This window comes from Lepidochelys kempii, chromosome 14 (assembly GCF_965140285.1).
Source record: "Lepidochelys kempii isolate rLepKem1 chromosome 14, rLepKem1.hap1, whole genome shotgun sequence".
Lineage (NCBI taxonomy): Eukaryota > Metazoa > Chordata > Testudines > Cheloniidae > Lepidochelys > Lepidochelys kempii.
In genome coordinates this window covers 67,667-84,612 of record NC_136393.1, presented here as the reverse complement: position 1 = coordinate 84,612, position 16,946 = coordinate 67,667, and the positions used below count along the sequence as shown (strand labels likewise).

The 16,946-nt window shown below is 42.0% G+C and overlaps 1 protein-coding gene across 3 annotated transcripts in view; it reads right to left on the bottom strand.

Moving 5' to 3' along the window:
* The window catches only part of CSNK1D (casein kinase 1 delta), a 68,924-nt gene that overhangs the window by 10,177 nt on the left and 41,801 nt on the right, over positions 1-16,946 (bottom strand). For all 3 annotated transcript variants that reach the window (XM_073310935.2, XM_073310934.2, XM_073310933.2), the window contains 2 exons: positions 15,524-15,695; positions 9,495-9,634 (listed from right to left, as the gene is read on the bottom strand). In XM_073310935.2, the coding sequence (XP_073167036.1) occupies positions 9,495-9,634; positions 15,524-15,695 (312 nt within the window). The remainder of the gene's footprint in view (positions 1-9,494; positions 9,635-15,523; positions 15,696-16,946) is intronic.

The following is a 16,946-nucleotide window of genomic DNA, read 5'->3' as shown; positions in this document are numbered from 1 at the left end:
GCGATTAGATTAGTCAGGCATGACTTGCCCTTGGTGAATCCATGCTGACTGTTCCTGATCACTTTCCTCTCATGTAAGTGCTTCAGGATTGATTCTTTGAGGACCTGCTCCATGATTTTTCCGGGGACTGAGGTGAGGCTGACTGGCCTGTAGTTCCCAGGATCCTCCTTCTTCCCTTTTTTAAAGACGGGCACTACATTAGCCTTTTTCCAGTCATCCGGGACTTCCCCCATTCGCCATGAGTTTTCAAAGATAATGGCCAATGGCTCTGCAATCATAGCCGCCAATTCCTTTAGCACTCTCGGATGCAACTCGTCTGGCCCCATGAACTTGTGCACGTCCAGCTTTTCTAAATAGTCCCTAACCACCTCTTTCTCCACAGAGGGCTGGCCATCTATTCCCCATGTTGTGATGCCCAGCACAGCAGTCTGGGAGCTGACCTTCTTAGTGAAGACAGAGGCAAAAAAAGCATTGAGTACATTAGCTTTTTCCACATCCTCCCTCATTCATTAAGGGGCCCACACTTTCCTTGGCTTTCTTCTTGTTGCCAACATACCTGAAGAAACCCTTCCTGTTACTCTTGACATCTCTTGCTAGCTGCAGCTCCAGGTGTGATTTGGCCCTCCTGAGGATGAGTGTCCTCATCACTCTCGTCACCGTGCTGACGTCGCCTACTCGCCCGGTTTTGCTTTACCAGGTTCTAGTGCTGCATATACTGCTGGATAATGTGTGTGGTGTTAATGTGCTCCTGATTGCCAAAGTGATCCGCGCGGGCTCCATGCTTGCTGTGATATGGCGTCTGCACAGAAAAAAGGCGTAGAACGATAGTCTGCCATTGCCCTGACGGAGGGAGTGGCGACTGATGACATGGCTTACAGGGTTGGCTTACAGGGAATTAAAATCAACAAAGGGGGTGGCTTTGCGAGAAACTGAATGGCCCCCTCAAGGATAGAACTCAAAACCTCAAGGATAGAACTCAAAACTGGGTTTAGCAGGCCGTTGATTTCACGGAGGGAGGGAGGAGAAAATGAATACAAAACAAATCTGGTCTATTTCTTGATTTGAGCCACTTCATCTATCTTTATACATCTTGCTGGCAGCAGACCATGCAGTACGACCGCTAGCCATCGTCATCTCCTGGGTGCTCGGCAGAAGATGGTGCAGTATGACTGCTGGCCATCCTCTTCTGCTGGCTGCTGATTAAAAGACAGTGCACTGCCGGTAGGACTCAATTGCCATGAGACAAAACTTAAAAGGGAAATGACCTGGCTGAGTCACTCCCATGTTTGCCCAGGCGCCCCGACCTCATCGAGGTCGGTTAAAAGAGCACCCAGGACTACATCGACGACGGCTACCAGTCATATTGCACTGTCTGCTGCCAAAAGGCAATAAACTGCTGCTGTGTAGCAATGCAGTACCGCGTCTGCCAGCACCCAGAAGACATACGGTGATGGTTAGCTGAGCGGGCTACATGCTTGCTGTGGTACGGTGTCTGCACAGGTAACTCAAGAAAAAAAGCGCAAAACGATCGTCTGCCCTTGCTTTCACGGAAGGAGGGAAGGAAGGGGGGCCTGACGATATGTACCCAGAACCACCTGCGACAATGTTTTAGCCCCATCAGGCACTGGGATTTCTACCCAGAATTCAAATGGGCGGCAGAGACTGCGGGAACTGTGGGATAGCTACCCACAGTGCAACACTCTGGAAATAGACGGTTGCCTCAGTACTGTGGACACACTGCGCCGACTACATGCACTTAGAGCATTTGTGTGGGGACACACACGGTCGACTGTATAAAAACGCTTTCTAGAAAACTGACTTCTATAAATTCGACCTGATTTCGTAGTGTAGACATACCCTAAGGATGTTAGGGCTTTTTGCCAGAGCATCACACTGGGAGCTCATATTGAACGGTTTGTCCACTATGACCCTTAAAACCCTTTTCAGAGTCACTGCTTTCCAGGATACAGCCCCCCATTCTTTAGATATGGACTGCGTTCTTTTTGTTGGGATGGGCCCAGCTTACCACACAATCCAGATAGCTATGTATGACTGCCCTGTCCTCACCTTTATTTATCAATCATTCTGCCAACATTTGCGCCATCTGCAATTCTTCCAAAATGCTTTAAAAATATTATTTGAGGAAGTTTTTATTAGTTTACAAATCCTTGCATGTAAATATCAAACAATCATTACAAAAACTCTTTAAACAAAAGCTAATACACAGGAATATTGTCAGAGCTTTCTATTTAACAGAGTGTTACCATATTACACAATGAACATCTTTGCACCTCCTATAATATGTTGTTGCAGGTGATTTCATTTAATTGAGTGAAATTTCTATATACCCACATTTGACTGACCAGGCATGTCTACCAAATGTTAATATTCAAATAAATTGGACAGGTGCCACCTGAAAATTATCAACAGTGATTTTATATTTACTTCCAGATCATTAACTTACATGCTGAATAGCAGTGGGTCTAGTACTGATCCCTGCAGAACTCTACTAGAAACACCTCTATTTAATGATTCCCCATTGACAGCTACCTTTTTGAAGATCTGACAGTTAGCCAGGTCTTAATCCATATAACATGTGCTTCATTGATGTTGTATAGGGCTAGTTATTTAATCAGAATGTCATGAAGTACTAAGTATATTACATCTACGCAATTACTTTTATCAACCAAACATCTCAAAGAATGAAATAAAATTTGCTTGACAAGACGTATTTTCCATAAAACCACGTTGACTAGCATTATATTGCCTTCCTTCAATTCTTTATTAATGGAAACCTGTAGCAGCTTTTCCATAATTTTTCCCAGATTGAGGTAGCTGAAATCAGCATTCCAAACAAGAAGGGAAAGTGGGCTGGGAGTATGAATGTGCAGAGGTTATCTTTAAGAACCCTGGTTACAGGTGAGTAGCTTTCATTTCTTCTTAGAGTACCTTTTTTGTATATTCCCACTCTTAGGAATTTGGCAAGTAGTGCTCCTCCCTCTGCATGGTTGGGATGGTTAAATAAGGATTGCAGTACTGTCTTACCAACTGAGCATCTGATCTAGACGCCAAATGGCAGATCTACAGATTTCTAATATGAGAGTATGTCTAAAGCAAGCCAGAGAGAGTGCTCTGTTGCTTTTCATTAATGATTTAGGAGTATTTTAACACTCAAAACACAGGGGTTTGGCTTCCCTGACCACAGGATACCGTTCTAGGAAGAAGGACAGTTGAGCGGAGAGGGGGTCCACTTATCAAGGAAGGAGAAGAGTGTCTTTGGTTACAGACTGGCTAACCTAGTGAGGAGGGCTTTAAACTGGTTTTAATGGGGACAGGAGACAAAAGCCTATAAGTAAAGCACAAACATGGATACCTGGGAAAAGGGTTGGAATCTGGGGGGAGCATGGTCAATTATAGCAAGGATAAAGGAGAGATGAGGGAACAGAGAGGGGAAATCACATCATTATCTTAGATGTCTGTATACTAATTCAAGAGGTATGGGGAATAAACAGGAAGAACTAGAAATACTAGTGAATAAACACAGAACAAAACGATGGCTACTGAATCATAGAGCTTGCAATATCCAACAGTTTGAAGGAAGCAATATGTGTTTTATTAGGCTTCTGATTAATTTTCAAGCTAACCATTGGCCCTGGATCAGGGGCAGGGTATGGCTCTATAGTACAACCTTGGTCCTCTATATCAGTGGTTCTCAAAGCCGGTCAACCGCTTGTTCAGGGAAAGCCCCTGGTGCGCCGGACCGGTGTGTTTACCTGCTGCATCCGCAGGTTCAGCCGATCGCGGCTCCCACTGGCCGCAGTTCACTGCTCCAGGCCAATGGGGGCTGCGAGAAGCGGAGCAGGCCAAGGGACATGCTGGCCGCCCTTTCCACAGCCCCCATTGGCCTGGAGCAGCAAACTGCGGCCAGTGGGAGTCGCGATTGGCCGAACCTACAGACGCGGCAGGTAAACAAACTGGCTGGCGCACCAGGGGCTTTCCCTGAACAAGCGGCGGACCGGCTTTGAGAACCACTGCTCTATATCACCATTTGATTTGCCTCTAGCTTCCACCTTGAAGGAATGCTTTTGGATTTTGTTGTAAGGAACAAGTTCCTTAATGGCATGCTCTCATAGTCTGTCTCTTTCAGAAGAGTCTGAAACTGTGAGACTAGGGATTTCTGCACAGTATAATCCAATAAAGTGGATTCACATTGACTGGCACCTTAGGACTGGCTCCAGTTAAGAAGATAGACACCTGCACCAGAGAACTGTTGGGCTTTCTGGACCCATCATTTGTCAGAGGGGAATCAGGTCTCTAACAGTTGTGGATCCCTTTGGCTTGGAGCCAGAAAGTTTAGCTGCTAATGCTTCCTCCAGTAGCAATGCTTGGAGCTGATTCTGAAACTTCTTGCTAGCTCTGGTGCTCAGTCTGCTGCATATAGAGGATTAAAATAGTGAATGACCTTCCTCCAAGAAGGCGAAACAATTCACACGTGCATCTGAAATAGGAAAGATAGCAGGGCAAAAGGCATATCTCTTGAACCCCAACTTTGTGGTCTTCAGTTCCACAGTTTGGAACCGGGGGATCTGAGCCCCTGTGAAAGCCTTAGTGAAAGAAATAAAAATTAAAACTGTTACATAATAAACTAAAGACAGCACTGGGAATGATCTGTTCCATCACATGCAGGTTGGGGGAGATGGCCAGATTCCTGGTTTGTCTGCTATCAGGGTTGGAAAGAATTGAGGTGGTTGTTGGGACAAGCCCCCTTTTATAGCCATTCACTCCAAATATGTGTAGCAGCAAGAGGAGGGGCAGCATGTGTGTGAGAGCACTCTGACAAGCACTGCTACTAGAATGTTACTTTGGTCCAGGCTGCACCATTGGTGCATCTCAGGAGTGGGGATGTGTACAGACTACTTGAACACATACCTATATCTTTCCAGATATCTTCATCTCTTACAGCTAAAACAAAATTTTAAAAGTAACTGGCAACATCATCCTGGAGAACCCCTGACTGAGGTGAGACATGGCACATTTTCCTGATCAAAAAGATCCCAAATACCCAATCAGTTTATTTTATCTTATATAAAAAGGATTCAGCACCTTTGAAATTAAATGGGGAAAAAAATTCTTTTGGCCTGGTTGGATTATAACAGTTAGAAAACAAAAATTCCCTACACTAAGGCATGAGTCACTATTCAAATAAAAAAATCTGAAACTTATTTCTGCAGTATCAGTGCAAATGAGAACCTTTAACACTGTCTGCTTTATTTTGGAGCTATCACCACCAACCAGAATCCAATTTTTCAGTGTCAACTGTGGAACAATCAGAAATTTAAAAGGCACGATTCCTTAACCATAAATAAAATAATCTTAAATACATGCTTCGAAGAACATCTTGTGCCTGGAATTATCAATGAGGAAACTGACAACAAATCTGGATGGTTCAATATATTCACCCTCTCAAATATTGTACATGATATATTTGAAATCAAAAATTGATATTAAACATTTTCCCTAACTATTCTTGTAGTATCATCTATATTATAGTATAGAAGTGTGATTCAAATCTGAAATACCTAAAAACATTTTGGAAGTCTCTGAGATCAGTGAAATTCAATAAATGCTAAATATGTTTGAAGTTTAACGGTGACCTGAAATGTTTTAAACTATGCACTAAAGTAAGTAAGTTTATAGACTGAGAAACTACAGGACTTTTAAACAAAGGGTAGCTACAAGGGTATGAAAATAGATTATTTTTTTCTTTACTCCCTTTGGCTCCAAAATTGCAAAGGGATTCATGTATCCAGGCTGGCACGAAGTCCCAATATGCTTTAGAAAAATGCATTGCACCAATTTGAGCCAAACATTCCATAGCTACTGCCACGCTAAAGATCTGGAATGAGTTATTAACCACACCAGGATTCAGAACACTCTGAAACTTTACCATCAAGAGTTTTAATCCTTCATTACAAGCAAGACACACTCAGACATGGAAGGCAATAAGAATAAAACACCACTTACTGCAATTTTTCCCCACTAATGACTTGCTTTTATGTCGACCGTTACAAAGAATCTCAAATTCTATCAAATCTGAGAGTTAAACACTAAGTACATACTGAAATAATGCCTATTGGGCAAGAAAAGACAATCACCTTTTCATCTGAGGATCTCCAAGGGATTTAACAATATTAACTATACTTTGCCAAATCTCTGAACATAATAAAATCACCACATATGGGGCAGTGAAAGCTATATTATAAGTTGTATTTAATGTCCAGATATAACCACCTCACTTACATTATGCTCACAATCTCAGCTAGGATTTATACAAATCCAAATTTAAGACTTCTCAAAATAGCTGCTTTCTTTCCCCCAAAATCTGCTGAAAAAGCACCGCTTTCCTCCTCCCCAACTGTACAACTCCAACCCTCCCCGGCTTTAAACTAGCAGGTCCACCAGACAAGTCAGTGATCTGGGACTCAACATTCAATACCTTGCCCTTCAGAGCTAAAAAGTTTTACATAACTGCACTCAAAATAAAACAATGTAACAAAATTCTACATTTGTAAGTTGCACTTTCACGATAAAGAGTCTGCATTCCAGTACCTGTATGACAGGAGTGGTCAAACTACAGCCTGTGGGCCGAATCTGGCCCATGAGCCATTGTAATCCGGCCCTCGAGCTCCTGCGTGGGAGCGGGCTCTGAGGCTTACCCCATTCTGGTGCTCCAGCTGGGGAGCAGTTGGGGGCCGCTCCACGCAGCTCCCGGAAGCAGCGGCATTCCCCCCACCCCCGGCTCCTATGCATAGGGGCAGCCAGGGGGCTCCTCTCTGCCCCCTGCCCCAAGTTCTGCCCCTGCAGCTCCCATTGGCCAGGAACGTGTCTGCGGACGGGATAGCATGCAGAGCCACCCAGCCACGCCTCTGCATAGGAGTCAGAGAAGGGACATGCCACTGCCTATGGGAGCCACTTGAGGTAACCACCACCCAGAGCCTGCACCTCTGAGCCTCCCCCCACGCCACAACCCCCTGCCCCAGCCCTGATCCCCCACTCGCCCTCCAAACCCCTCAATCCCATCCCAGAGCATCCTCCTGCACTCCAAACCCCTCATCCCCAGCCCCACCTCAGAGCCTGCACCCCTAGCTGGCTCCTGCACCCATTCACACAGCTCAACCCTCTGCCCCAGCCCTGATCCCTCTCCCGCACTCCGAACCCCTCAGTCCCAGCCCAGAGGACTCTCCTACACCCCAAACTCATCCCTAGCCCCACCCCAGAACATGCACCCCCAGCTGGATCCCCATCCTGCACCCTGAAGTCCTCATTTTTTGGACTGCAAGAGCCTGCACCCCCAACCAGAGCCCTCAACCCCCATGCACCCAACCCCAGTTTTGTGAGCAGTCATGACCCAGCATACAATTTCTACTCCCAGATGTGGCCCTCGGGCCAAAAAGTTTGCCCACCCCTGTTGTATGAGGTGAACTGCAAATATTTCTTTTGTTGATCTTTCTTACTGTGCAGATATTGTAATAAAAATAATATAAAGTGAGTACTGTACACGTTGTATTCTGTGTTGTAACTGAAATCAATATATTTGAAAATGTATAAATCATCCAAAGTTATTTATAAGAAATTTAAATTGTTATTCTATTATTAACACTGCGATAAAAATTGTGATTAATCACGATTAATTAGTTTAATCGAGTTAATTTGTTTTGAGTTACTTGCAATTAATTGAATAGAAGGAAACTGAATAACTGATATTTCAAAGCAAATACATCGCTGAAGTCTCCACAATCTAATTTATGTCTGGAGATAAGTTTGTATTCTAGAGAACCCTAAGATGAGCCATGTATATACTAACAGGTTTCAGAGTAACAGCCGTGTTAGTCTGTATTCGCAAAAAGAAAAGGAGTACTTGTAGCACCTTAGAGACTAACCAATTTATTTGAGCATAAGCTTTCATGACCTACAGCTCACTTCATCGGATGCATCTGTATACTAAAATTTAAGATACAGGTTCTGTTGGGTCTAGAATTTCCCATCTTCTCTATACACTAAGAATGCTGTATTGATTTAAAGGCAATTCTATAATGACCACCACCACAGGATGACCATTTACACTGTAGCCTACCACCATCCTATACAGGTTGCACTTAAACAGTCACTAAAGCAGTTTAGGCACAATTTTAACTATTTATAAAAACAGCTAGTGAGTGTCTACTGTGTAGGAAAAACAATGGCATACATTTTTAAAAGGATATTAATTTAACTAATTAATTAATTAGTCCTGCATTAATGGACTTGTTAAAAAGTCCATTAATGCAGAGAGACGGTGAACTCTGCAGAAAGCATACAAATTGAATTCTGACAGAATTATGTCACCCTAACTAAAGACAGTGATGATGTGCTTGTCAAATAAGTATTAAATACTCAATTAGCAGTTTGTTTCTCCTAGAAAGCCACGGATGGGAAGAAAGAAGCCAATTGTTTACAAAATGTCCAAAAAGCTAGTAAAGTTAAGAAAATTTTACTTTTACACTTTAAAAAGGGAAATACAAGTACTGGGAGTTAAGCGAAAAATCCAGAAGTTGTAAAGGAAAGGTACCTGATAGCATGTTTAAGGCTTCTACCTCGCTATTAAAACAGGAAAGATACAGTGAAAGAAGGAACAAGGCAGAAGTGGAATAGAAAAGTAAAAGATTACGTGGAAGAAAGAAATGCAGTTCAAGACTTAATTATCTTGACTAAGTATACCACACGATATTTACACCTCAGATTTACAGCAATTGCTATATTTCTACAATATTAGATACTCTCAGCAGTAAAAAAACAAACAGAAAAAAACATCCAAAACACTAAAATGTGCAAGCCATGTTTTCTAGATTGCACAAGACTTTTGAATTCTGCAGTTAAAATGACTAAGATAATTTGAAGATCCTTTAAGATCCTGAATATTATAATACCTGTAATCATGTCTAATTGCAAATATAGGACATTGTTCTGACTGCTTTAGTGAAACAAATATATAGCACATTCCACCAAATAGCACATATGACCCTTTGGGCTCCTACTGTATACTGAACATCTTCTCATATGACTCTTTAATACAGCCCTGGCATTAAAAGGCTTGCCACTGGGGGTACACAAAGAAATAGAAAGATGGAGATTAAACAAAAAAATTGCCCTTGTTCAGTTCTTTAGAGATCAATATGATACTTTGTTATATGTTGAACTGATATCGTAAGACAAAGGCCTTATGAGTGGCAAGTGTTAACATATTTCCTCGGGTACCTCCAACAAAGCAAAAAGGTAGGAACTACATATCTAAATATTCTAAACTCCTTTATAAAATAAGGAAGTGAATATTCTTCAGTAAGAAATCCCACTGATTAACTGGTAAACTGACATAGGAAGGTACAACAGCCTGATCAAAATAAGTACTCTCAAATTAAAACCCTCCCTTTTCCCATAAAAAGGTGTTTATTCTGTACCTGTGAAGTTGACATGCGAGAAGTATCTTGGCGGCCTGTTAAATCAGATGAAGAGATATTGACAGGGGCACCACGATGCAGTCTCATACTCACTTTCCGTTCTCGCTCCATTCCAGACACTGGCCGAGGAGAGGCGTTAGCTGTGAGAAAGACAGGCGTTAGCTGTGTATTAGCCTGTTCACCTAACTTTCTTGAAATACAGTGTTAAACAGGATTTAAAGAGGTGTTAGTTGTTAAGACCTTTTAAAAAAAAACAACTGTTTCACCAGGGAATGGACAAACACCTAAGTCCCTTTTGCAGTGACAGTAAGCAGAAACAGCAGTTAAGTTAACCTACGTAATAACCAGGTGTTGGATTTGATTACAGTGGAGAGGGAAAAAGAAAAGTCTACCATCATTTAAACTGGATAGAAGACCAGGTCAAGATTTAAGAACAGAAGAGCTGCCATACTGGTTCAGAACATGGCTCACCCTGCCCAGCACCGTCTCGACAGTGGCCCATACCAGAGCTCCAGGGAAATTATGAAATGATCCATCCCTATCTACCTCTCCCGGCTTCTGATATTCAGAGGTTTGGGGTCACCCTGAGCATGGTGTTGCATCCCTGACCATCCTGGGTAATAGTTATTGATGGATCTGTCCTGCCTGAACTTAGCCAGGTTTTTGTTTTTTTTTAAAACACTCATTCTCATAGAATGTTGTGATTCCCAAAAGTATGACTTCCACAGGTTAGTTGTGCACCATGTGAAGAAGTACTTCCTCTTGTTTGTGTTAAACCTGCTACCTATTATTTTCATAGGGTGACCTCTGGTTTATGTGGGAAAGGGTATACAACACTTCTCTATTCACTTTTTTCACACTATTTATGATCTTATAGACCTCTATCAGACCCCCCCCCATAGTCCTCTCTTTTCTAAGATGAACAGCCCTAATCCTTTTAGTTCCTCATATGGAAGCTTTCCATATCATTGATCACCTTTGTTGCTTTTCTTTGAACCTTTTCCAGTTCCTCAACATCCTCTTTGGAGATGGGGTGACCAGAACCGGACACAGTATTCAAGGTGTAGGCACACCATATATTTACGTAGGAGCATTATGATTCTTATGATGATATTTCTATCTTATTTTCTATACCTTTCCTAATAGTTCCTAACAGACTGTTAAGCCTTTTTGACAGCTACTGCATACTGAGTGGACGTTTTCAGAGAATGGTCCACAGTGACACCAAGATCCCTTTCTTGGGTGGCAAGAGCTAATTCAGAATCCATCATATATATATAGTTGGGATTATTTTTTCCAATGTTCATTACTTTGCACTTAACATTCAATTTCATCTGCCATTTTGTTGCCCAGTCACCCAGCTTTGTGAGATTCCTGTGTAACTCCTTGCAGTCTGCTTTAGACTTGACTATCTTCAATAATTATATATTGTCCAGAAACATTGCCACTTTTGTTCACCGCCTTTTGCAGATCGTTCATTAATATGTTGAATAGTACAGGTCCCAGTACAGATTGCTGTTCTCCTGTGACAAGGAATCATAGAATAACAGAGTTGGAAGGGACCTCTGGAGGCCATCTAGTCCAACCCCCGGCCCAGAGCAGGACCAATCCCAACTAAATCATCCCAGCCAGGGCTTTGTCAAGCCTGACCTTAAAAACTTCTAAGGAAGGGGATTCCACCACCTCCCTAGGTAACGCATTCCAGTGTTTCACCACCCTCCTAGTGGTTCCTAATATCCAACCTAAATCTCCCCCACTGCAACTTGAGACCATTACTCCTTGTCCTGTCATCTGCTATCACTGAGAATAGTCTAGATCCATCCTCTTTGGATCCACCTTTCAGGTAGTTAAAAGCAGCTATCAAATCCCTCCTCATTCTTCTCTTCTGCAAACTAAACAATCCCAGTTCCCACAGCCTCTCCTCATAAGTCATGTGTTCCAGACCTCTAATCATTTTTGTTGCCCTTCGCTGGACTCTCTCCAATTTCTCCACATCCTTCTTGTAGTGTGGGACCCAAAACTGGACACAGTACTCCAGATGAGGCCTCACCAGTGTCGAATAGAGGGGAACGATCATGTCCCTCGATCTGCTGGCAATGCCCCTACGTATACACCCCAAAATGCCACTGGCCTTCCTGGCAACAAGGGCACACTGTTGACTCATATCCAGCTTCTCATCCACTGTCACCCCTAGGTCCTTCTATGCAGAACTGCTGCCTAGCAAATTCGGTCCCTAGTCTGTAGCGCTGCATTGGATTCTTCCGTCCTAAGTGCAGGACTCTGCACTTGTCCTTGTTGAACCTCATCAGATTTCTTTTGGCCCAATCCTCCAATTTGTCTAGGTCCCTCTGTATCCTATCCCTACCCTCCAGCGTATCTACCACTCCTTCCAGTTTAGAGTCATCCGCAAACTTGCTGAGGGTGCAATCCACACCATCGTCCAGATCATTAATGAAGATATTGAACAAAACCGGCCCAGGACTGACCCTTGGGGCACTCCGCTAGATACCGGCTGCCAACTAGACATGGAGCCATTGATCACTACCCGTTGAGCCCGACAATCTAGCCAACTTTCTACCCACCTTGTAGTGCATCCATCCAGCCTATACTACTTTAACTTGCTGACAAGAATACTGTGGGAGACCGTGTCAAAAGCTTTGCTAAAGTCGAGGAATAACACGTCCACTGCTTTCCCTTCATCCACAGAACCAGTTGTTATCTCATCATCTTGTCTTGGAGGAGCAGGGAGAAGAGGGAAGAGACTATCCATCTTTGGACAGATGCAGGAACTCAGATATAACCAAGTCTGCCGTGTCCAGATTGGTGAGACTATGATCATTCTGGGTCTCTTCTGCCAAATCTTCGTATTTCCAGGATGAATGGAAATGGAGGAAAGGCGCAAGAGGAGCTCTTTCTTGTCAGTGTAAAAAAGGTGTCTAAAACAGATGGGATCTCTGCTTGGTCTCAAGCAGATCTTCACATGAGCCACCGAAGATCTGAATGCTTACTTGTGATGGATGATGTAGCCCATAGTAGGATATAATGGCTAGCAAAATAATCCTAATCCAGCCAGCAGTATCAATTAATATGTTTCTTTTTCTGAAATTAATCCATTTTATTCTTATATTTTATTAGTATTAATTCCTTGGCATTTAGGATTTGTTGAGATATGTGTTTCCTAATAAGAAGTTTTGCTGAAATGCAAGAAGCCTACCGGCCTGTAAGATCTGCTATATAGCAAAAAGTATAATCAGTTAAGAATATGTCAGCATAAAGGCTGGCAACCTTTGGCACAGATGAGACTGGTCCCTGAACTTTTGGGAACCAGAGGGAGGAACTATCCCCATCACATCACAGGTTTATTCGGCTTCTACAGGTGGTTGGTAACCGCAGGGTACACCACAACTTGGAGGTCATCAAGAGAGCCTAGGTTGGCAGTTTTGGAATGAGATAAATCCTTATGAATATATTTAGAAAGTAAGTGTCATAATCCACTGATCTATAGTAGAAGGGTACCCATTAATTCTGTAGGGTACGGAAATAAGATTTGGGTATAGTAAGTTGGGCCTGAATTACATAGGTCAGGATCCTATCAAATACCTTGTAAGAGAGCTCTTAGGAGGTAGCTTCTGCTGGGTTCAGCTCTTCTAAATTCTAAGCTCTTCTAACTCCTGAAGCTTCGGTTTCTTGGAGTGCTTTTTCCAGTTCTCCTATACTCTATAGACTACCTTTTCATCTATCTATTCTATCTTCTATCACGCTATTAGCACAGCTTGTGCAGTACACTATAATAAACATTCCTAACCATTGGGGAAGCCAGCACCATTGCATAATCAGGCATGCCAGGAGTGAGGCTGGTCCTTCACCTCCTATTACCGTGTCCTCAAGGAAGGGTATGAGTATGTTAGGTTAAGGTACTTCTAATAGAAACGGTACCACCAGGAGTTTTGGAATTCTTTTACTGTTTTGCAGTTATAAGTTTCAATGCATTTTTTATTTTTATGTTAATTTTAATAAAGGTTTTATCCATTTGGTATTGTCCGCAGTATGTGTGTTCTTGCCAAGCACACCAAGAATCCTCTCCCGATATAGAACTCTCTGAGTTCTTGAACTTTGTAGTCTGAATTGGATAAGAACCTATAAATCTTCTGGTCGGATGCGATCAGTGGTGAGCCACAACAACTAACCCATCAAATTCAGGTCAGCAATGATGTGTCCCCTTCCATTTGATGTAAGCAACTTTTTTTTTTTTTTAAAGTGTTAAGTGCAGACCAGATATTATTGTAATGAACCATCCACACCGACCAATTACTTATAGACAGAGGCAACACAATTATGTTTCTGATCTGTGGTGAAAAGATTTGTAAGCCAGCCTGATGGCCCTCAGCTCTAGCAAGTTTTTGGGGAACTGCTCCTCATTAGGCTTCCGAAGACCACAGACAGAGACCCTAAATGTGTTCCCCAACCTAGACTGGAGGCATTCATGACATTTGTTATCAGAATAGACTGAGAGAAATGCATTTTTAAGACATTCCCTTGTTGTAGCCACTACCATAGGGAGGTCAGAGAGAAACGTTAATAAAATGGGATATGATAGAAGTATATAAAATAATGGTCTAGAGAATGTGGATTAGAAGCTTCTGTTTTTCCCATCTCATAGCATAAGAACAGGGGACATAATGATATAAGGAAATACTCTTTTTTTTAATACATAATTTGACTGTGGAACTCACTGCCACAGGATGTTGACGAGGCTACTACTTTAGCACACTTCAGAAAGAGAGCAAACATTTATATGGATAAAAAGAATATCTAGTGTTATAATGGCTAATATTAAAGAGTATGAAAGGTTTCTAAAACTTGTGCTTCAGAGTTTAACTCAATTTCTAATTAGGGAATAGGATAAAACTTTCATGGGGGGGGGGGAAGAGAGGGGCAGATTATCCCTCATCTGTCAACTGCGGGCTTTCTCGCCCCTTCCTATGAAGCATCTGGTACTGGCTACAGTCTGAAACAGAATGCTGGACTAGATGGATCACAGGTCTGATTCGGCAATTCCTAATTTTGGGTAAGACCAAAGGTGAATTAAAATATCAAAAATTTGAAAAAGTGAACTTTTCAACCTAAAACTAACAATGAGATTTGTTTGTGTAATATGAAGTAAAAAGGGAGAGGTCGGTTCCAGCAGGAAGATGGGGCTTGAGGGAGCTCTGTGCTTCCCTTCAACTACTGTTCCAATATGTTCAGTAACAGCATGTCTTGACACATGATTTCTGCAGTGAGGTTCTACGGAGGTAATGTTATGAAAAAGAAATTGATTTTATTATCTGAATAAGTGGAAGTCAGTACGGAACTACTGATCTGTTATGTAACAGCAAGATCAAAGGTATCATTTCAGTTTGCCACTGTGCTGGAAATCTATTTTCTCATGATAACTATGCTGAGGTGCAATAAAAGATCTAAGCCCAACTTCAGTATTTAACTCTTTAAAAAAGGAAGGAAAAAATAATAGATCAGTCCTATAGAACCTTATGTTATTCCTTACATAAGTAGAAAATCATTTTGGTATACAATGAAAATAAAATCACCATTAGGGAAAATCTCTATACATACTATTTTTTACATTTATTAGTCTGAAGTGGGGACTCAGCAAAACACTTACAAATGTAATGACTTTTATTCTTAGGACATTCCATTTATAAAGTTAGCTTGGAAAAGATGATCTTTTTGCAGTGAGTAAAGTGTTTAATTGTTACCAAACCAAAGCAGGTATTTAAGGCAAGAATCCAAATTAGACTAGCACGTAGCAAGGCAATTATTATACACAGCAGAAAGGAAAATCTCTTCCAGTAATTTATGGAAAGAACAGCATTTACAGAGAGTACGTTTACAAAATATCTCCCTAATCCTGGTTACTTACTCAAATTGATTTTGAAGGACTACAAAATGGTATATTTCAGTAACCAGGAAGTAGCTGAAGAATAGCATAGTCTGTAAGAGGAGTCTGCCCCAGAAATTTGATGACTTACCAGTATGCGAAGTTGGAGTAAGGGGAGGAGGCGGAGCTACGTCTTGCGTTCCCCTCAGCCTCCCAGAGGCAGTGGAGGGTAAACCACGTACTGCAGGATTTCGTGTATGTCTCAATCTTTCCTCTCGTTCTCTCCTTTCACGTTCAGCATCTTCAGCAGCTCTGCTTGCACCCTGTAAGTCATGAGACTAGTTAACAATTAGGGTGAGTATTGAGCTTAGTACTCTATTTCATATAAATACTAATGACTAAAATAACATTTAACACATGGAGCGTGAAACAGAACCGTTTGTTACTATTGCTGTAAGTTCCCATCAAAACTACAGTATTTAATTTAATTTGTATTTCATTATAGCATCCAGATATTATAGTTATGAGAAGGACTGTGGTGTCAGAAATCCTATCTAACACATGTCCATTGTCATGGCATCTGGGTACCTCACAATAGTTACAAGTAACAGTAATTGCCTTCTTCCAAAAATTCGGAAGTTGACCTCACAAACCCCAGAACCTGCTTTGATGGGAAAATACCAATTAAAGATCTGATTATACTTGATCTTACTTTCTACCCTAAAGCTGATCACACTCACAGAGCACAAGAGGAGTGAATTCATAGGTGAAGGACTTGACTGAGAACACCCTTTTCCTAGGTCTGAAAAATACACCAGAAACAACCCTGCTGATGTAAAGGCTTGTCTTCACTACAGAGATTGACACTGATGCAATCGATGCAGAAGGGGTTGATTTAGCAGCTCTAGTGAAGACCCGCTAAATCAACGGCAGAGCACTCTCTGGTGGACTCCGGTACTCCAGCTCTCTAAGAAGAGTAAGGGAAGTCAACTGAACAGTGTCTCCCATTGACGCAGCGCAGTGAAGACACTGGGGTAAGTCAACCTAAGCTACGTGGACCCCAACTATGTTATTCACTTAGCTGGAGTAGCATAACTTGGGTCGACTTACCCCAGTAGTGAAGAGAAGCCCTTAGCCATTGTGACAGGACATAGTGGTAAAACAATCTTTAGGGTTCCATGTCACTCAAGATTTACATCAATCAGCACCTGAAGCTGCACTCAGAAGTATGAAACACTGGTATAATATAATCTTAGCATATCACCATCTCAAGAGCTGAACCATTTCATTCTCCACAAGCTGAGTCTGCTTGAAACTCTTAGGGAGGGAGGCTATAGGCAGAGGACATTGCAGTAATCTAGTTTTGAAGTGAAAAGCAAGAATCAGCATTAGGACAGCATCTGGTTCAAGCTACCAACCTTCAAAAAATCCAGGAGTAGGGCATTGATCAAACAATATTCTGAACTGGCAAACTAAGTTATGTAACTTGCACAAATTTCTGTAGATCCCATTCAATCCATATAAAATGCAACTGCTAAGATCTCCTTACCAGTTGATCTGATCACATCCCTGGC